The following is a 22,471-nucleotide window of genomic DNA, read 5'->3' on the forward strand; positions in this document are numbered from 1 at the left end:
TAATTGTAAATACAAATAGGTTGCTGAACACTTCTATATTAATGTGGATCCTACCATGATCACGGATAATCACAAATTAATTGTGAATATGATGAGTGAGAAATTTAAAGAGGCATAAATATCATACCCAACCCCAAATGCTACTCTCCCCTGTTAATGTTGAGAGGTTAGCATGTTTTGGGGGCATGATCTTTGTGCATCTGTAACTTTCTCACTCATAATTATTCAAAATTAATTTATGATTATCCATAATCATTGTAGCATCCACCTTAACGTAGAAGTGTTCAGAAACATTTTATATTCTTAATAAAATAGCTTCCAAAATGACACATCATTAACTATTCATTTCAATTGGGCACAACTTAATCCGAAACATAACCAAAACTAACTGCATGCAACCAGTTTGTAGTCGAAAGCTTGAGGTAGTCATTGTGTGCTAGGAATATAGGACAAAATACTCAACTTTTGACATAAATGTAATACAATATAAGTTGAATTTGTCCGAACGCTTTTGATACCTTCAAATGGGGGGACAAGATACATACAGTGCTTCCATTTCTAAACAGTAAAACAGATATGTATGAAAATAGCCTCAAAAAAGGTGTCAGACAGCCTCATATAAAACATTTGATCTCAAATCCAGCTTTTCTGTCCAAATACGCAGAGGAGTCTGAGCTTGATATAAGGGGGCATTGAGGTAGGAAGAGTGGCTCCTACTTGCCCTCCAATATCACACTTCCAGCAGCATCTGGTCTCCCATCCATGGGTCGATGGTCATCAAAACGAGAATAATTTCATACACTTGCAATTAAGTTGGGTTATTGGGTAGTTGTACTTAGTAGGCAAAGTGCTTTATATTTGACTAACCTAGTTGACAAATATCACTTTAATGAGAAAGAATGCAAACGCTAAATTATTGTCAAATCCATTTGTCATACTATTTGTTGAAGTGGTTTTTGTATCTACAGTACCAGTCAAAAGTTTGGACACACCTACTCATTCTAGAGTTTTTCTTTATTTGTACTATTTTCTACATTGTAAAATAATAGTGAAGACATCAAAACTATGAAATAACACATATGGAATCATGTACCAACACAAAAACTGTTAAACAAATCAAAATATTTGTTATATTTGAGATTATTCAAAGTAGCCAACCACTATTCAAGTGCTGTCGCAAAAACCATCAAGCGCATTATGAAATTGGCTCTCATGAGGAGCACCACAGGAAAAGAAGACCCAGAGTTACCTCTGCTGCAGAGGATATGTTCATTAGAGTTACCAGCCTCAGAAATGCAGCCCAAATAAATAACAGACACATCTCAACATGAACTGTTCAGAGAAGACTGCGTGAATCAGGCCTTCATGGTTGAATTTCTGCAAAGAAACAACTACTATAGAACACGGATGAGATGGAGAGACTTGCTTGGGCCAAGAAACACAAGAAAAGGAAATTAGACCGGTGGAAATCTGTCATTTGTTCTGATGAGTCCAAATTTGAGATTTTTGGTTCCAACCCCTGTGTCTTTGTGAGTTGCAGAGTAGGTGAATGGATGAACTCCGCATGTGTGGATCCCACCGTGAAGCATGGAGGAGGAGGTGTGATGGTGTGGGGGTGCTTTGCTGGTGACAATGTCTGTGATTTATTTATAATTCAAGGCACACTTAATCAGCATGGCTACCACAGCATTCTGCAGCGATACGCCATCCCATCTGGTTTGCGCTTAGTGGGACTATAATTTGTTTTTCAACAGGACAATGACCCAACACACTTCCAGGCTGTGTAAGGGCTATTTGATCAAGAAGGAGAGTGATGGAGTGCTGCATAAGATGACCTGGCATCCACAATCACCCGACCTCAAACTAATTGAGATGGTTTGGGATGAGTGCTCAGCATATGTTGGAAAAGCATTCCAAGTGAAGCTGGTTGAGAGAATGCCAAGAGTGTGCAAAGCTGTCATCAAGGCAATGGGTGGCTACTTTGAAGAATCTGAGAAAAAATAAGAAACCCGCACACTGCTCTTGATTGTATCACTGCTCTTTAATAAGCTTTACATGTCGGCCTCAGGGACGTCGTCAGAGATTTACGAAACTCTGAGGAAGGCCGTGTGGCCTATTTGTAAAGCTTATTAAAGAGCAGATACCATCAAGAGCAGTGTGTGGGTCTCTTATTTTTTCTCATTTTATTCAACTGTTACCATTCACCTGCAAAAAAAGATAGCTCAGATGTGCGAGTGCCTTTTGAATTTTACTTTGAAGGATCTAAAATATATTTTGATTTGTTTAACATTTTTATGGTGACTACGTGATTCCATGTGTTATTTCATAGTGTTGATGTCTTCACTATTATTATACAATGTAAAAAATAGTACAAATAAAGAAAAACCCTTGAATGAGTAGGCGATTCCAAACTTATGACTGGTACTGTATGTATTTGAACATTAATCGAAAGAAAGTTAAAATGCAACAAGTAAATATATTTGTTACATTTCAGGAAAATATTTAGCAGAGGATGGTTTCGATCCATCGACCTCTGGGTTATGGGCCCAGCACGCTTCCGCTGCGCCACTCTGCTACTATAGACATACCAAGAACCTAGCTATTTATTCACTTTTTCTGATGGCGGTCTGCACGCCGGCGTTGTGTTTTTGCAGTTAGCAACAGGTAGTTCCATTTTGGGCCCTGACTTCCGTCCATAGCTGTACTCCATCTAGTAGTCTAGCTGACCGGCGTTGGATGCTTGTGATTTCTCTGAATATCTACATTAAAACATCAAAACGTCGTACGCAATGAGGTAATTTCAAGCATTTGATAAGACCGTAATGTTGGACTATATCTATACACTATCCAATTATAAAAGAGTTATAGACATATGGAATTTAAAGGGGTGTTTTAGAGGTGGTTGCATTATTAGCTAGTTTACGTGTAGCGTGCTAACGTTAGCCCAGAAGACAACTTTGTTAGCCAGGTGGACTGTATCATAGCTTATCTGATTACTAACTAGCTAGCTATTGTAGCTACCTATCTACAGAGATATCCATCAACTATGATTTGCGAGCTAGCGCCCTTTATTAGCTACCTAGCTGAACGTGCTTTGTTTTGTCTAAGTAAAATCAATGGTCGAATGAATGAACAAACAGTCAGTAGCTAGCCATGCTATGGTAGCAGCTAGCTAGTTATCTGGCTAGCTGCTGCTGCTTCTAAAACAATTTAGTTAATGTGGTATTTGCTATCACTCAACTAACTGTATTAATAATGTAATCAATTTCAGAGGCGATAGGGGCAGGGGCCGTGGTGGCCGCTTCGGCTCACGTGGAGGACTGGTGCAAGGGTGAGTAACCAGTTAGCCAGTTGCTAACATAATAATGCCCACAACTGTAAATTTAACCTGTCCAATGTATGATTTAAGCCTATCATATTTAAGATTCATGAGGTCACTTTGTCAACTGAAATTCATAGAAGAATGTCTGGCACAATATAAGATGCATTGGTGTTTCCTTGTCCCTTGTTTCAGGTATAGGCCATTTGTCCCCCACATTCCCTTTGACTTCTATGTGGTGAGTATTTGCCACTATGCCAAGCATCCTTCCCATACTCATGCACCAGTGGTTATGTTGAAGTGGTGCAGCATGTAGCTCACATGAATTGAAATAAACAAAGAGTCAGACAATAAAGACAGATTATAATCAATGGAGATCAGCTCACACAATGGTCTTGTAATGCTCTAGTCGAAACGACAGGGATCTTGTCAAAGTAATACGGTAGCGCAGATAGGGATGTCGAGTGGACAGTGCTAAGTTGTCTCTCTGGTTCCCCCAGTGTGAGATGGCCTTCCCCAGAGTAAAGCCAGCAGCGGATGAGACTGCCTTTAGCGAGTGTCTACTGAAGAGGAACCAGGACCTCAGTCCTACACCCGCAGAGCAGGTAGAGAACACATACATTCTCTCTCTCTCTTAAACATTCAACACACTTCCCTCGGTCAAACCACGCTCGCTGGATCATTTCAGTCAAACTGTTGTATGCAGCGACATATTCCTTTCGGCTATGTGTTAAAAAACACTCCTACACTATGCCACCATAGAAGTCTTTCAATTGACTCCATGCAAACTCTCTGCTCTGACTTTCAGTCCTCTATCTTGTCCCTGGTCACCAAGATCAACAACGTCATCGACAACCTCATCGTCGCCCCCGGCAATTTTGAAGTGGTGAGTTCCAGAGCTAGAGATTAGCGTGCCAAAATGGTTATGTATCTGTATTGGATAACGTATTTAGCCATGTACAATAACAATGGGAATTGCTTTCTCCTCTCATTCCAGCAAATTGAAGAGGTACGTCAGGTAGGCTCATACAAGAAAGGCACCATGACAACGGGACACAACGTCGCTGACTTGGTGGTCATCCTCAAGATCTTGCCCACATGTGAGTTGTGTGTGTGTGTGACCCAACAAAGGAAAGCCCAGTTGTACATTCATTAACTGGTCTTCAAATGTTAGCATAGTGTCTCAAATGTTGATTGCTGCACAGCATTTTGCGTCTTTGCTGGGTTATAATACGAATTAGTCCTCATTCTGGACTGTATTTCCCAGAGCAGCCATTTTTGAAATTGCGTCTATTGGTTGTGCTGAACCCTCATAATGGAAGTTCTCTCTCTTGCAGTGGAGGCCGTCGCAGCTCTCGGCAACAAAGTGGTGGAGACCCTTCGCACACAAGACCCTGCTGAGGGTGACCTATATTACACAGTCACATTTGCTTTCATGTAGCCACAGTGAAACGTCAGTCACAGAAGTTAGATTTTGCCTTCAATAGCATACATTTTACTCATATTTAGCTTTATTAATTTGTCATGCCATGGTGTTTAGTGATGAATTCATACAAAAGTACAAGGATAATGTAGGCACACTGGGTAATGGGATATTCATGATCTTCAGTGGTTATGATCTAATGTTGCGAAGTGACTCCCGCTCTGTGTCCTAGTTCTCTCCATGCTGACCAATGAGACAGGCTTTGAGATCAGCTCTGCCGATGCCACAGTGAAAATCCTCATCACCACCGTTCCCCCCAACCTGCGCAAGCTGGACCCCGAACTGCACTGTACGTGCAGACAGAAACCCACACACAAACACGCACTACAATGTGATAGAATGTAAACATGAGCTGCAACATAAGTACACTCATAGAGCTACAGAAATAAGTCAAAACACTCACATAGATTCACTGGGATTGGCAAACAGCTCCCTATACCATGCATGCCATTCATAAGCATTCATTGTAGACTGGAGGAAGTGTGTGTGTGTTTTAATGTAGATGGTCCCAGGACTGAGTTTGGGAAACCCTGCTGTAAGTGGTCTCTTTCTCCCCAGTGGACATCAAGGTGCTGCAGAGTGCTCTGGCCGCCATCCGCCATGCCCGCTGGTTTGAGGAGAATGCCTCCCAATCTACGTAAGTCACCGTTTACCCTTAACCTTTTAGTCTTACCACTCACCCAGTTTACCCTCCCAAACCGATATCTCCTCAGAATGTGTTCCAAGTTTTAGTAGTAGGTCCTTATACCTCGGGCTTCTTTTTTTTCTTGAACCTTTTCACGCCAAGGAGGAATAGAGGGAGGCTTTTTAATCCTAAATGTTTCAGTCATTATGGCCTTTGTCTTGAAAAATACTGTCTCCCTTCAAGGATCAAGTTGGCGCCGACTAACTTGATCCTTTAACTTAAAAGTCTTACTCATGTCGTGTTTGCTGCTGTTATTTAGGGTGAAAGTGCTGATTCGCCTGCTGAAGGATCTGAGGGTGCGTTTCCCCGGGTTCGAACCTCTCACCCCCTGGATCCTGGATCTACTGGTGAGTCCATTGCACTGACCATAGTTGCACTGGATGTACTGGTTTGGTCACTACATCCACCATTATCACGACTCGGCACTTAACATGTGATACTAGTAAGCCCACTGCATTCACCGTAGTTATGCTAATGTTCAGTTATACTGGATATACTGGTGAGGACACTACGCCTACCATTAACACAACTACTGGTGAACCAATAGCATGTGATACTGGTGAACGTTGGCACTTGGAAAGGCATGATAATGGATGATTTAGCTATTAATTTGTTTTGGATTACCACACACAGAGCAAGTCACCTGGCTAATATGTTTGGTCTGATGTTCTGTCTTTGCTATCGTATTGACCCTAACTGAAAGCTTGTATCGCATCACTTCATATCTAAAGGATGAATAAGAAATGAAAAGCGTTTCATGTGTGTCTTCTCAGGGTCATTCTGCGGTCATGAACAACCCTTCCAGACAGCCCTTGTCACTCAATGTGGCTTATAGGTGAGCCTCCCCATTCCCTCAGTCAGTGCTCGATGTATCTGAGGTTGTTTTCTTACGACTTACTATTAGACATAGTACGTTTTTCTGTTATACATGTATTTCATACCACATTCCACTATCATTTTGTATTAGACACCAATATATGGTGCATAAGTGTATGCACCAAGTTGTTTTTCAACTGTAGGTGTCTTTGTTGACAGTGTCTCAATTTATGATACGTTGCTGGCGGTGCCTATTTTTGCAATTGGAAAGTATTCAGACCCTTTCCCCTTTTCCACATTTTGTTACGTTACAGACTTATTCTAAAATGGGTTAAATAAATAAATGTCTCCAATCTACACACAATACCATATAATGACGAAGCAGAAACAGGTTGTTGAATTCTTTTTGCTAATTTGTAAAAAAATAAATAAACAGAAAACCCTTATTTACATTAGTATGCAGACCCTTTGCTATGACACTTGAAATTGAGCTCAGGTGCATCCGGTTTCCATTGACCATCCTTGAGATGTTTCTACAACTTGATTGGAATCCACCTGTGGTAAATTCAATTGATTGGACATGATTTGGAAAGGCACACACCTGTCTATATAAGGTCCCACAGTTGACAGTGCATGTCAGAGCTAATACCAAACTATGAGGTCAAATGAATTGTCCATTGTGTTGAGGCATAGATCTGGGGAAGGGTACCAAAAAATGTCTGCAGCAATGAAGTCCCCAAGAACACATTGGCCTCCATCATTCTTAAATGGAAGAAGTTGGGAACCATCAAGATTCTTCCTAGAGCTGGCCAAACTGAGCAATCGGGGGAGAAGGGCCTTGGCCAGGGAGGTGACTAAGAACCCAATGGTCACTCTGACAGAGCTCCAGAGTTCCTCTGTGGAGATGGGTAAACCTTCCAGAAGGACAACCATCTCTGCAGCACTCCACCAATCAGGCTTTTATGGTTAAGTGGCCAGACGGAAGCCACTCCTCAGTAAAAGACACATGACAGCCCGCTTGGAGTTTGCCAAATGGCGCCTAAAGGACTCAGACCATGAGAAACAAGATTCTTTGGTCTGATGAAACCAAGATTGAACTCTTTGGCCTGAATGCTAAGTGTCATGTCTGGAGGAAACCTGGCAACATCCCTACGGTGAAGCACGGTGGTGGCAGCATCATGCTGTATTGATGTTTTTCAGCGGCAGGGACTGGGAGACATGTCAGGATTGAGGGAAAGATGAACGGAGCAAAGTACAGAGGGATCCTTCATGAAACCCTGCTCCAGAGCGCTCAGGACCTCAGACTGGGGCTAAGGTTTACCTTCCAACGGGACAACGACCCTAAGCACACAGCCAAAACAATGCAGGAGTGGCCCAGCCAAAGCCTGCACTTGAACCCGATCGACCATCTCTGGAGAGACCTGACAATAGCTGTGCAGGAACGCTCCCCATCCAACCTTAGAGCTTGAGAATATCTGCAGAGAATAATGGTAGAAATACAGGTGTGCCAAGCTTGTAGCGTCATAACCAAGAAGACTCAAAGCTGTAATCGTTGCCAAAGTTGCTTCAACAAAGTACTGAGTAAAGGGTCTGAATACTTATGTAAATGTAATGTTTCAGTTTTTATTTTTATACATTTACAAAAAAATATAACCTTTGTCATTATGGGGTATGGTGTGTAGATTGATGAGAGGGAAAACTATTTAATCATTTTTAGAATAAACCTGTAACAAAATGTGAAAAGGTCAAGGGGTCTGAATACTTTCCGAATGCACTGTGTATATTTTCCCTTAACCGTACCACGCCCTCCCCTTGCAGTAAACTAATGGACAACAACACTTAGGCTTCTACTTCCAGTTCATACATACTATATAGTTATCTTTTGTTTGTTTTTAGTCCCATCCTTCCGAAAGTGAGATGATGTAATCTGAATAAAGGGGAAAAGGCCATTCTTGATTCTTCATTTTTGTTTATGTTGCACTTTTCAGGCGCTGCCTACAGATGTTAGCCGCTGGACTTTTCCTGCCAGGCTCAGTGGGCATCACTGACCCCTGTGAGAGTGGAAACTTCCGGGTGCACACCGTCATGACCCTCGAGCAGCAGGTAATAATTTCGCTTTAGCTGCCTTCATGGTGCAGGGGTGGGGAACCTTGGTCCTGGTGACAGGGTTTGCGCCAGCACTAAAACACTAAATTCATTTCCATGATCATATGTGTTTGGTTAGGATTATTGTCAGATGATTCACATTTAGGTATGTGAATTGAAACTGTGTGTGTGTCTGTTTTGTTTTGCAGGACATGGTGTGTTTCACTGCTCAGACGTTGGTGAGGGTGCTCTCTCATGGAGGGTACAGGAAAATCCTGGGCCTGGAGGGTGATGCCAGCTGTGAGTCTCTCATTCTCTCACGTGTGCTCACACACACACACACACACCATTTTCTCAAAGTAAACATTAAACAAATCTACCTCACTCTCCCAGACCTGGCTTCGGAAATGTCCACCTGGGACGGCGTGATCGTCACACCCTCCGAGAAGGCCTACGAGAAGCCGCCAGAGAGGAAAGAAGAGGAGGATGAGGCGCTGGAGGAAGGAGGAGATGTAGAGGATGAAAGCATGGAGACACAGGAATGAGAAGGACCCGGAAGGTGGTGAGCTGCCAGGTACCAGTAGCCAGTCAAAAAAACAGGCTCATTACCAGGCTAGCTAGCTGCCTAGCTTGTTACAGCTCCTACAGTAGCTTTGTTAGCGCATTAGCTAACTTAAGCCATAGTTAGCTAGAAACGTAATGTTCTATAAATTAGCCTACTTTGCATAGATGCTAGTAGAAAATCTCATTGAGTTAACAAAATCAACATAACTTTTTTTGTTTATGGAAAGAAGTCATTGTAATACCAAGTCATAACAAAGTTAACTATTTAGCCAACTAGCAGTGCTGCCACACATCAACTCACAAGCAAGAGAGATTAGCCAGCGATAGTACTGCATGGTGCCATAGTGCATAGCGCCATCTACTATATCAGTGTTATTGGCAAGAATTCAGCAAAATCAACTCCGCTTTACACAGAGTATGAGAACCACCCAAAGTTCAACTTCAATTCTAACCCTGTGGGCAGAGTGATGGTTGGGCCAGATATCCTCTCTAGTAAGACAAAAAGTGCAAGGGTTAATGGGAGACAGTCAGTGCCATTAGCGTTGCGAGTGACAGAAGGCCAAATGGTGTTAGTGGTGGGATCCAATTCACCCTTTTACCCATACAGTGTGCTCTTAGGCTTAACGTTTTATTTTTCTCCTCTTGTCGCCATCCAGAGGATCCTGTGCCACGTCTTTTAAACAATCGTTTACCCCTGACCCTTTTGGAAACCCTTCACTCACCCATTTGTTTTTCATTGAAGTTCATGTCCACTAATCATGAATTGACTGCATTGACCAGGACCAAAGTGCGCCAACTGGACGGACAGACTTGCATATAGACTGTTACTGGTCCCTCAACGCCCTCAACAAAAATTGTATTCATGGTCTTCTCAAAAGGGGCGGGTGTCACTATCAATTTGTATTCCGTGTGTTTGTGTGGTTTTTACTTTGTAACAGCAACGATGACTAAATTAAACAACTTGTTTATTTTAATATGCCTCTTTATGTAAATGTATACATTTAGAAATGCATATCCTTATTTTCAAATGTGTGGGTGGCTGGATGGATGGGTGGAATACATATGCCCCATGCTTGTGCAAAAACGCATACTTCATTTTTAGATCTGGCCATAGAATGTGTAATTACCTCCACAGATCCAGTCTGTACCCCAAATTTGACAAACTTTTTAATGTTTTATTTGATACTTTATTGAAGCACAGTTCAAATTAAATGCTGTTTTGCAGTTCAGATTTAAGATACTTCTGGAAAATACCTGGATCTTTCAAATGGTCTCATAGAGATTCTATGAAATTACTAGAGGGGATATGTCACTAAACCCTCAAAGTTCCATAATAGGGTGAAAATGGCATCCATCTTGGTCAGGAAGAAATCCAAAACCAGTCTAATTGGAATGAATGGCAGTAGGGGCAATGGTGTGGTGTTACCTGCTTCTACTTATGCAGGAAAATAAAAGTAAGGCATGTGATGTATCAGAAATTGTAATGGTATTATAGTCAACATAAAATGTCATATAGTAATAAATACAGGTTTTATACACATTTTCTATATAAATAGTCCCTATCGTCAACTGATTTCAGCCAATGTATGGCTGTGGATTGACTGCATTGTTTGAATGAAATGTTGGCATATTGGCAGTTAATTTGACAAATGTATGGAATACTTCCTCTAAATCTAAATGCAGATAAATTCATTGTTTTACACTATTCACAGCACTGGAAAGCCATGGTTGACCAACTCCCTGACCTGTATTCTAATTCTAGTTTCTCATGTTGAAGTTACCACAATTGAATTAGGACTTAAAGTAATATAGTAGGGTCTAATGATCTATCTGAAGAAGACTGCATAACATTAGAACAACTGAGGACCAGCCACAAGTAGCACCGCATGCCTGTAGATGGCATCAGAGTAAAGGATATTGCATATGGCAGCCAAGCTCAACCAACTTTTGCTGAAATCCCCCTTATGGTCTATCAATCAACTCTCCAATTCAAGCTAATCACACTGTACCATGCATCTAACTCTTTTAAGGGGGGGGGGTTAGAAGGATTACTTTATCCTATCCTAGGTATTCCTTAAAGAGGTGGGGTTTCGGGTGTCTCCGGAAGGTGGTGATTGACTCCGCTGACCTGGCGTCGTGAGGGAGTTTGTTCCACCATCATTTACCATATCTCCTAATTCTACTCAAGACTTTATTCAGAATCAGGATATTCATGATATTAGATTGCATTCTTATCTATAATGCTTTATTACTGGTTTCTATGTGCTTTGCATTGGGAGTGTTACCTCATCCAGCTCCAATATGTAGCTTCCACCTGGATGACACGGAAGCCATTTTGTGCCCGAAAACTATGCTCACATCTGCGATTATAGCGGAGAAGTGGGGGTTTGTTCCCTGACCAATCTGTTTCACTTCTGAAGGGTTACGCAGACAGACTAATTGAATAACAGAGTATCTGGAAAGCCATCATGCACTTCATGTGCCTGCTCTGTTTTCTGTTGCTTTTACCAGACCGTTCAAGTCCATAAAATGGTGTGTTTACTGAGTGAATTTAGCCAATTAGCTGCAGTGAATTAGTGTCTGTGTTCCAGATGGCCAAGTGATCTTGTTTTTGATCCAGTAGACCTTATTAACCCAACAGTGACCTCGTCAAGACATTCTGACCTCTTGGCTTTACAGCTAAAGTGTTGGGTTGACAGTAGAATGGGTTCAGGCCCTGGTTGGGACTAAACCCTGACTTGTCTATGTGAAATGTACAAAGGAAAAATACATTTCCAATGCTGATTATAAGAGAAACATTCATATTTTAGAATACAACAGCGACAGTGTGTGGTGGTAAAGCACTACAGTTTAGTCATCATATCTGATCAACTGGATAGGCCTTATTAAGTATCCAAGCCCAGGTCCTTCAGCCTTCAACCACCAGCTCCTTCAAATGTACAGTTTGTCACAGTTAGCTATATTGTAGTTTGTTGGATTACAAAGATCAGCTCCTTTTCAAACAAACATGACATCCTTCCAATTTTCCAACAACTAAGTCACACCTGTAAATGCCACATCTTGTGTTCACTTTCCATTCCCCTCCTTTCTGAAGCAATTGCCTGGAACGGCCTATTTTCCCCCTGCAGGAGGTAAACTGGGATGTGAGAAGCAGTTTACTCAGTCGAATAAAGCTGGCGCTCGGAATCTCGGATCCCATTGAGTCACACAGCTGTTCCTCTCTACGTGCAGGCCTTCTATCTGATGCTGTCTGGTCCAAACGAGTATGACATTGTTGCCGCCCGTTGCATTGAAGGCAAGGGAATATAAAAAATTATTCAATCAGCGTTGAGCTAAACTGTGAATGGTTCTGGCACAACAACAAAAAAGTGTGGGAAGCCAGCTTGGATTTGGCGTAACTCCTATCAAATCCCATTGAGAGCATACCTCATGGACAGTAACATTTTAAGTGTTGCATCGTGTTGTGTTGTCCTCCAGAGGCTAGTTAGCCAGCTAGCTAAAATTGTCCCTTTCCTAAATTAGCTATGGATGGAGAAAGGGATTTGGACTTGTGGTTTAACTTAATTCTCCATTCTGGCCAATGATTATAATGGTGATTCTGATCCAACCATCAATTCATACATGTGCCCCAGGCCTGAGAGGATGGAAGTTCAATTCATGTAAAGAGACACAATTGTGAGCTGAGAGTAGCCTAGATGCAACACCCTCACTCAGACGCGTATTAAAATAGTGCAGAAAATAGGAAGAATTGTTTGCAAACTACTCTTGTAGAGCATTTAGAGGCAGCATGAACAGTCTTGTCATTGGCTGAAATCCTGGACATTTAGTCCATGTAGCCTTATATACATTTTCCAATAATTATTTCCCATAGAGTGAGCGGTATCTCACCTGTTTCTTCAGAGAACCTTGGTTACATATGCAGTGCAACCTTTTAATATCTCAGGTCCAGATCAGACACTAATTCAGAGGATGAAAAGTCTGAAAATCTACAGCAGTGAAATTTGACACCTCCATTCTATGATCACTGTCCTGGTGACCAGGGCCGGTCCTTTCCATTCTGCCGCCCTAGGCGTGACCAAAAGATGCCTCCCGGCAAAACTATTGTAGTCCCAGTATTTGGTATTTTATTAGAATCCCCATTAGCTCTTGCAAAAGCAGCACCTACTCTTCCTGGGGTCCACACAAAACATGAAACATAATACAGAACATCAATAGACAAGGACAGAACTACATACATTTAAAAAGGCACACAGCCTACATATCAATGCATACACACAAACTATCTAGGTCAAATAGAGAGGCGAGGTGTTGCTTTATCTGTTTTTTGGACCCAGGTTTGCGGTTTATTTGAGCAGTATGAGATTGAAGGAAGTTCCATGCAATAAGGGCTCTATATAATACTGTGTGCTTTCTTGAATTTGGGGACTGTGAAAAGACCCCTGGTGGCATAAGTGTGTGTGTCAGAGCTGTGTGTAAGTTGACTATGCAAACTATTTGGGATTTTCAACACATTGTTTCTTATAACAATAAGTTATGCAGTCAGTCTCTCAACTCTTAGCCAAGAGAGACTGGCATGCATAGTATTTATATCAGCCCTCTGATTAGAATTAAGAGCAAAATGTAGACAAAACTAGAGTCTGCAGAACTTGCTTTTTGGAGTGTGGTGTCAAAAAAGCAGAGCATCTCTTTATTACAGCTAGACCTCCCCATCTTTACAACCGTTGAATCTGTGTTTTGACCATGACCGTTTACAATCTAAGGTAATGCCAAGTAATTTAGTCTCCTCAACAGCCACACCATTCATTACCAGATTCAGCTGAAGTCTAGAACTTAAGGAATGATTTGTACCAAATACAATGATCTTTGTTTTAAAGATGTTCAGGACCAGTTTATTACTGGCCACCCATTCCAAAACAGACTGCAACTCTAAGGGTTTCAGTGACTTCATTCGCTGTGGTTGCTGATGCGTATATGGTTGAATCAGCATACATGGACACAAATGCTTTGTTTAATGCCAGTGGCAGGTCATTGGTAAAAATTGAAAAGAGTAGCGGACCTACAGAGTTGCCCTGCGGTACACCCCACTTTACATGTTACGTACGCCTCTTGGCGGAGGGAACACCCTGCTACAACTCAACTCTCCGTGGAGTGAAAAAGTATGTGATCGTAGGTGCGGCGAAGGACGACAGAGGCAGAGAAAATGAACATTTTACACAGAATTTATTTCCTTAACACTAATGTAAAGGAAAAGGGGCTGGACAGAACCAAAGAAAGTAAAAGTTAGAGTCCCCTCTCCTACCTTACCTGCCTACCCACTACTTACCTAATCTTAGCACCACCTGGCACGCTAACCAAAATACAGGGGGTGGTCCGCCCAGGTCTTACCTAGTGTGCATAAACAGATTAAATACTACGGGTAATGTATGCCCGCAGCCCTCTTGCCTAAACATTCCCAAGGTGCGCTCCCCTTCCCCCCTGGGATCAAATGAAACAGAATAATTCACCAATACCTAGTGAACAATTTCAATAAACCAAAAACACTAAGTCCTATGGCATACACATACCTCTGCAGGAGCGGCTACAAAATACTTTCAACAACTTATACAGACCAACAAACAACACAGGACATACAAAGAAGGAACACTGGCTTTTCAAGCTGCAGAAGGAGTCGGTAATTGATGAGCCAGCTGTTTCCCCTGACGAGAGGGCGAGGTCAAAGCTCCAATCAGTGATGGGGCCGACCAATCAGCTGCTTGAGGAATCCAGGATTCCATTTCCTGAAATACACACATACACACACACACACACATACAAACCCAGAACAACACAGAAACTGGGGAACGTAACATTTGACATTAGAGAAGCTTCCATTAAAGAAAACCCTCTGAGTTCTATTAGATAGATTGCCATATCGTGGATTCAGAGCTGAGGTTGAAAAGCCATAGCGCATACGTTATTTTCAAAAACGGGTTATGGTCAACAATATCAAAGGCTGCACTGAAATCTAACAGTACAGCTCCCACAATCTTCTTATCAATGTCTTTCAACCAATCATCAGTCATTTGTGTCAGTGCAGTACATGTTGAGTGCCCTTCTCTATAAGCATGATGAAAGTCTGTTGTTAATTTTTTTACTGAGAAATAGCATTGTATTTGGTCAAACAATTTTTTCCAACAGTTTTCTAAGAGCTGGCAGCAAGCTTATAGGTCTGCTGTTAGAACCAGTAAAGGACGCTTTACCAATCTTGGGTAGCGGAATTACTTTGGCTTCCCTCCAGGCCTGAGGACAAAGGCTTTCCTCTAGGCTCAGCTACCATCCTCAGTAGCTTTCCGTCTAAGTTGTCAATGCCAGTTTGTCATTATTGATCGATTCCAATAATTTTTCCACCTCTCCCATACGAACTTTACAAAATTCAAACTTGCACGGCTTTTATTTCATTATTAGTTTTTTTTATGCATGAATACAATTGCTCACTGTTCGTTGTTGGCATTTCCTGCCTAAGTTTGCCCACGTTGCCAATGAAATAATCATTAAAATAATTGGCAACATTAACTTTTTGTGTTTTGTGATGAATAAGCCATCTGATTTGATGAAAGATGGTGTTGAATTTGTCTTTCTGCCCATAATTTCATTTAAAGTACTCCAAAAAATGTTTTCCCCCATTCTTTATATCATTGATCTTGGCCTCATAATAAAGTTTCTTCTTTTTGTTGAGTTTAGTCACATAATTTCTCAACTTGCAGTAAGTAAGCCAGTTAGATGTGCAGCCAGACTTATTAGCCACTGCTTTTGCTCCATCTCTTTCGTCCATACAGTTTTTCAATTCCTCATCAATCCATGGAGCCTTAACAGTTCTAACAGTCAGTTTCTTAACAGGTGCATGTTTATCAATAATTGGAAGAAGCAATTTCATAAATTCATCAAGTGCAGCGTCTGGATGCTCCTCATCAATCACATCAGACTAACAAATATTTTTAACATCAGTAAGCAAATTATGTTGTAAAGATGTCTAAAATATGTATTTTCCAGACGTTGACGTTAGGTTCAGTTTAGGTTCTGAATGAAAGGCGAAAAGGTCATTTCTGTATGTTTAAAATACATATGTTACAGGACATTGAAAAAGCATCTTGTATATGTATTTTTCACAGATTTGAAAGTATGTATTTTCCAGATGTTGAAATCAGGCACATTTTTGGTTCTGAATGAAAGTTGAAAATAAGTAATTTATAGACATCTATGTTTAGGCCAAATCTAAGCTGGACAAAATCTGAACCAAACATGGTTCAGATTTGTTGTGGACCAAAAACCAATGTCCGTGGATGTGGAAATCAAAGCCGGTCCGGAACTGCACCAAAAAAGACGCCAAAAAGGTGTCGGTGTCGGTCTGTGCTTACTGAGGTGTAGGCTACAGTTTTGGTTGAAATATAATGTTATGAATGCCCATCTATGTGGTAAGCCTATCATTTGTAAAACACCCCAAAAAAGAGGTCCAAAAGACATCATGCTTACTGGGGTTACCATGTTAGGGCAAATGGAATTTTATGAATGCCCATCCATGTGGTAGGCCAACCATTTGTAAAACAGGCCGTTGCGTTCACTTTATTTGTCCTGATTCATGTGACTAATCAATTTGTCTGTTTAATCTCTGAATATCAGCTACCCAACTTTATCAGGAGTTATCGTGAGCCTATTTGCAATGTGTTTACACAGCCGGAAATGCAGAAGCCTAAACATAGATGTCTATAAATTACTTATTTTCAACTTTCATTCAGAACCAAAAATGTGCCTGATTTCAACATCTGGAAAATACATACTTTCAAATCTGTGAAAAATACATATACAAGATGCTTTTTCAATGTCCTGTAACATATGTATTTTAAACATACAGAAATGACCTTTTCGCCTTTCGCTACGATCAGCAATTGAGGGATACAAACTTGAAATCACTGATCATGACAATGGGGTGAAACACCTGGACAACAGTTGTGATTGTCCATTTTATTTTGACCTGTCCTGTTTTTAGGATATGTTGTTTGTTAACATGACAACGCATTTTTTATTTGATTGAGCGCCATTTAGGTTAGGCTATTTGATCGGAGAAACCGGCATGATGTAAAAAGTGTCCGTCTCATTACATTGTCATACATTTTATCTCTAGCCTGTAGGCTATAGAAAAGGCCACATACTCTTTCTACCATATCCTATATCTGCTACTTGATTTATGTTAATTATCTTTTTGACTGAATGTTTAGGGAGTCCCGCAGCGATGCCCGGAGAGGCATGCTGGGAATGGACAAGCAAAATATTTTGCGCCCCTGCCTTTGACAAAGTGACCACTGTTTATCACAGGACGTCATCAGCGCTCACCTAAAAAGCCCATATGCCACTGGTTGAGAGAAATTGTAATTGTTTTTGGGCAGAATTATGTGAGGTTTTATGTGTTGTTGTTGGAGGTGTGTCTTGGTCAGTTTAGCTCAGAAGATACCGCCCTCGTCAATCTGCCGTAATAGGTGTCCGCCTAATCCTGCCTAATGAGCGGGCCGGCCGTGCTGGTGACTCATCTTGTATCTCACTCTAGCGAGAACAGTTTCTCAATGGCGCTGTGTCAATAATAGTCCTAATTAAATGAAACTCTGAAAGGACATGCAGCTGCTGGCAGAATCACATAATGTCAAATCTACATCATTAGCTTGCAGTTATATCATATCAAATTACCATAAATTGGTGACTAGTAAGAGTGCCATTTAAACAGGGGCTAGTTGATCTTTACAATCTGCTTGGTTAATTACAGTACTTTTACCAAATCCTTCTATATACTTGTGCCAAGGTAGTAATGGTTAAATGTGCACCAACATTGTTTTGAACTACCATCACATGACAGAAAATAATGACTCTGTTGACGTATGCCCTCCATTTGATTTTGGCCACACAGTTGATGCTTATCTACGCATCTCACATCTATAATTGCCATGCTCCATACCATGTTGATGCTATCTTCTATTTTGTCCAGAACAAAATACCATGTAGACTGGCCATTAGCTTAGCTCTAAAAGAGAAACAATATCATTTTCATCTATTTGAGCAGAAATTACCTTCAGGGTCAGGAACTAGAGGTAGAAGTTGCCGCAAACCCTAATTAGGTCTGGGCTCTGTGCAGGCCAGTCAAGTTCTTCCACATCTCGACATGCAAAAACAGTTGCCACAAAGTTGGAAGCACACAATTGTCAAGAATGTCATTGTATGCTGTAGCGTTGATTTCCCTTCACTGGAACTAATGGGCCTCGACCGAAACATGAAATACAGCCCCAGATCATTATTCCTCCTCCACCAAACTTTACAGTTGGCACTATGCATTGGGGCAGGTAGCGTTCTCATGGCATCCGCCAAAGCCAGATTTGTCTGTCGGAATGCCAGATGGGAAAGCGTGATTCATCACTCCAGAGAACATGTTTCCACTGCTCCAGAGTTCGATGGCGGCGAGCATTACACCACTCCAGCCAACGCTTCACAGAAATTTGACAAAATGACTTGTTGGAAAGGGGGCATCCTATGACGATGCTACGTTGAAAATCACTGAGCTCTTCAGTAAGGCCATTTTACTGCCAATGTTTTTATGGAGATTGCATGGATGTGAGCTATTGCCAAATGTACTAATTTGAAGGCGTGTCCACATACTTTTGTATATATAGTGTATGTGTGACTCCTCCAGTATTACAGTTTTTCTCAATCGCGTACAAGTATTTTGGGGATCTGTGTTGAAATGTATCTACAGCAGAACAGCAATGATCAAATTCTCAAATACATTTACAGATTTTCTTGCCTTTGTACCTGAGTTAGATATCTTAGACCCCTTTTTGCAAAACTTTAAATACAAATATTTTCTGTGAATTTTGGTTAAGTGCTTTGTTCACAGAATATTAACAAATTGTTTAATCAGAAGAGAAATGTGTGCAATTGTGTTCACTGTTTCCAGCAGTGCTGGGGCGGGGGGGTGCATCATTCGTGGGGGACCACATGTTTACTGTTGCCTTGCCTTGTCTGTGGGCCAATGGAAAGTTGCAAAACTATTAGTAACCAGCCTATGTGTTGTATACATGGAATTGGATTGTGCTGATAACGATGAATGAATCATGCACACAATGTGCTTTTACATTTATTTTTTTAATCAAGAATCCTATTTGTTTTGATGTATATGGAATTGTTTGGTGACATGCATAAAAGGAGAGTAATTGCTCAGAATTCTGTACCTTTGGATAGTTGTACTTCCAGTTTTGATCATCATGATTTAGTGACTTTGACTCAGTAGATAAGTATGGTTGCATGAATCTTTTTGCAGGCATTCGTGTTATTTTTATGGTTTCACAGCTACTCTTATTCTCTGTGTGTTTTTTTTTTGTTGACATGTCAAATAACTCCAGCATAGGTTGGTAACTACAGGCCATTAGGGCGGCAGGTACCCTAGCTGTTAAGAGCATTGGGCAAGTAACCGAAAGGTCGGTGGTTTGAATCCCCGAGCTGACTAGTTGAAAAATCTGTCGATGTTCCCTTGAGCAAGGCACTTAACCCTAATTGCTTCTGTGAGTCGCACTGGATAAGAGTGTCTGCTAAGTGACTAAAATGTAATCAAGTAACTTGGTCAAATAGAATGGCAGTGATTGTCCTGGAGGTGATGCTGTTATAACCAGTCTCACTCAAATCTCTCGCCCCGCTTGACCATGAAACTTTGTATGTAGATTTCTTTCCTCATGCTGAACACATTTTCCTCAAGGACCCTTAAGGTCCGCCAGGATAGATTTTGGAAAACCAAATAACACCGGATTTTATGCCCATTGAAAAGAGCGCCACTTACTGGTGGTGGACTTCGATAGATGTGCCGGTTTAGATATAGTTGCAACTGTCCCAGCGTCCTGGTAAGAGGACATAAATTACTAGTAAGAGACAGGTGTACAGAACACACATTTATTGCCACACGCAAGACAGGCACACACACACAGCAAACAAGAAGAGGACTGATGATAGTGATAGTGGTTTACTGTAGGACAGAAGGAACAGGGGATATATATTACAACAGTGTGCTGGCAGTATTGACTATACAGTAGTAATAACAGTCATGCAATATATACAAAGCAGCAATGGCATAGCAATGGGCTAATACATTGTAGCGTTAGCGGTGCTAGCATGGTAATACTATTGGCTGGTAATAAATATACAGTAATACACAGGGCCTAGTAGGCTAAACTGCTACAGAGCAGTAATGCGGTGGAACAGGCTAAATAGCACAAATGATAGAATAGCATAGGCTGTATAAGCCAGGATGCAATTAGTGACTAGCATAGTATACAATAGGTACAGTGGGAGCTAGCATGCTAGTGTAGCAGGCCAAGAGCTAGTAGACCTAAGGCTATAGGTAATAGCACACAGTAGTATGGACAGTAAGGGCAAGTTAGTGTGAGGGAAAATGTTGTTGTCTGAATAGAGAGCCTTGAATTGTACACAGCATCTCCTATCACTCTATCTTGGTTTGTGCAGGTGACTGTGACCTCCTCCTCAGACCAATTGGCGGTACACTCAGAACATTGTTCTCAGAACCAAAAGGAGTATCTCAGTTTCAAGGTCCCAGCTTTGAGAGAAGAAGCCTTGTGCGGTATCACATGCAGCAACCAAAATTAATAATAAATTATGTAAATCATGCTTATATGACTTGTTTGTGTAGCAGTATATAAGGACTGAAAAGGACCGCCCTTTCCAGATTTTTCTTGAAGCTTTGGATTGAGTTTGTGAACCTCTCCGGCCATGATAATAAAGAGTGATTAATTTAATATTGTGTCCCTGGTGTAGAATTTCCAGCACAATCTTGGTGTCACGGAACAAGATGTTTGATCTTCTCGACGTGATCCATCAGTGAAGGTCTGAAAGGGAACACCGGTGGCACATTCTTGGGAAGGCGTCAAGGGAAATTCCTGTTTCACTAAAAGAGGACGAGGACACACCCGTAACATATCTTCACTGTGAGACGCATCTAGGAGGAAACACAACATCTACGAAACCTAGATGGACAACTCAACTGATTTAAGTATGTCAATTTAAATTAATTAGTATAAAAATATATATATAAAACTAAACATACAAATGAATAAAGGTACCATAGTCTTAAGAAGACTATAGCTAGTCTTAGGAGAAGGCTAGAGTGAGGGCAGGAAAAGCCCCACTGACAATTGTCTGTAGGCATTTATGAGAAGTGTCTACGTGGTCTGAGAACCACTGATAATAGCATGAGGTGTTATTTTATATGTATAGGAAGTAGTGGCAAGACTATAGAGACAATAGATAAAAATACTATAGATATAGAGACTATAAAGAGAACCATTGAAGATACATATGTATGCATAGGAGGTAACGACAAGAGAATCGTTGAAGATGCATRAGGAGTAATAAGGGAGATTACTGACTGTGTTTGGGAATAGTACTAAGTGAATGTAGATGTGAGTATTGTGTGATTTACTAATTGATTGAACAGGGGTTTAGCCCGTGTGAGAGTTGTGTGAGTGTGGGATGGCGTGTTAACCTGGACGAGTTCAACAGAGGGTTTAAGAATGGGAAAGGGAAATAATAAGAGTACGATTGAGGATCCGTGCTGGGAACCAAAAGGGCTGTGTCGTGTAATGACAAAAAAAATGGTAGGGGGCTACTGGACCTAACAGAAGACTGGACAAGATGGACAGATGGAGATTTCCCTGCTGATGGGACACTGAGCACAGAGTCTGTGAGAGGCCAACTTGAAAGAAAATACAAGAAACTTCAAGTGAAGTGGGACGATTTCAGGAAGTGGGAGAGAGAAGCAGAAAATGCTAAAGATAAATCTGTAAGAGGATTGATGGTAAAGCAAGTGGAACCGGAGATGAAAGAGGACAAAATAAAAACAAGAAGCCTAGCTGGCCTTTCTCCAAGGGCAACCCTTTCATCGGGCCCCCCTTGTATCTGCCACTGCCAAATCCTCCACCGGCAGACAGAGATGGTGGCCTCCCTCTCATATAGGAGCTGTTGGAGGAGCTGCAGAAGGTGCTGGAGCTGAAGACAGAAAGCAACTAGCCAAGGCAAGAACCAGAGCAAACAAGCAGAGAGAAAAAGAGGTAGAGGCCGAGGGGCCCCTGCTGGAGCTGACGGAGGGAGAGACTGGAGCTGCTGCAACAGTGGGAAGTTAGGGCATTTCTCAGACACCGTCCTGGAGCAGGAGAATGTCAAGGAGAGTGGCCGTCCCCACCTGTGCAGGTGGACAACCCATTTGGAAGAGGAGGTGGACGAGTGGGCTACAAAACGTAGGATGAGGCGGAAACAGAAGAAGAAACTAATGAAGAAAACAATAATGAAAAACCAGAAGAGACCTGGCAAATGCTAAAATTGACCACCTTGTCAACCCAAAACCCCCTTATTGACATTTTAGTTAATAAACATAGAATTCCATTTTTGGTGGACACTGGTACTGCGGTCTCAGTGTTGAAAATGTCTGCCCTGTCTGTCC

General features: G+C 41.4%; 1 protein-coding gene and 1 non-coding gene across 3 annotated transcripts; one reads left to right on the forward strand and one right to left on the reverse strand.

Annotated features, from left to right (window-relative positions):
- Positions 1–2,503: 2,503 nt before the first annotated feature.
- Positions 2,504–2,575, reverse strand: trnam-cau (transfer RNA methionine (anticodon CAU)). The gene has a single exon. It is a non-coding gene; the product is annotated as a tRNA-Met (tRNA).
- Positions 2,576–2,611: 36 nt separating this feature from the next.
- On the forward strand, positions 2,612–9,926 carry LOC111955069 (interleukin enhancer-binding factor 2 homolog). Of its 2 annotated transcripts, none has more exons than XM_023975134.2 (15): positions 2,612–2,794; positions 3,272–3,331; positions 3,515–3,557; positions 3,820–3,924; positions 4,128–4,205; positions 4,317–4,419; positions 4,657–4,722; positions 4,975–5,091; positions 5,361–5,439; positions 5,747–5,834; positions 6,261–6,322; positions 8,292–8,406; positions 8,598–8,688; positions 8,782–8,962; positions 9,609–9,926. In XM_023975134.2, exons 1-14 carry the CDS (start codon positions 2,790–2,792, stop codon positions 8,931–8,933), a joined length of 1,164 nt encoding a protein of 387 aa, XP_023830902.1. In that variant the 5' UTR covers positions 2,612–2,789; the 3' UTR covers positions 8,934–8,962; positions 9,609–9,926. The 2 variants fall into 2 exon arrangements, with proteins under 2 accessions (XP_023830902.1, XP_023830903.1); XM_023975135.2 differs by having other exon boundaries at positions 8,782–8,950.
- The last annotated feature ends 12,545 nt before the right edge of the window (positions 9,927–22,471 follow it).

Source organism: Salvelinus sp. IW2-2015, linkage group LG30 (genome assembly GCF_002910315.2).
Source record: "Salvelinus sp. IW2-2015 linkage group LG30, ASM291031v2, whole genome shotgun sequence".
NCBI classification, from domain to species: Eukaryota; Metazoa; Chordata; class Actinopteri; order Salmoniformes; family Salmonidae; genus Salvelinus; species Salvelinus sp. IW2-2015.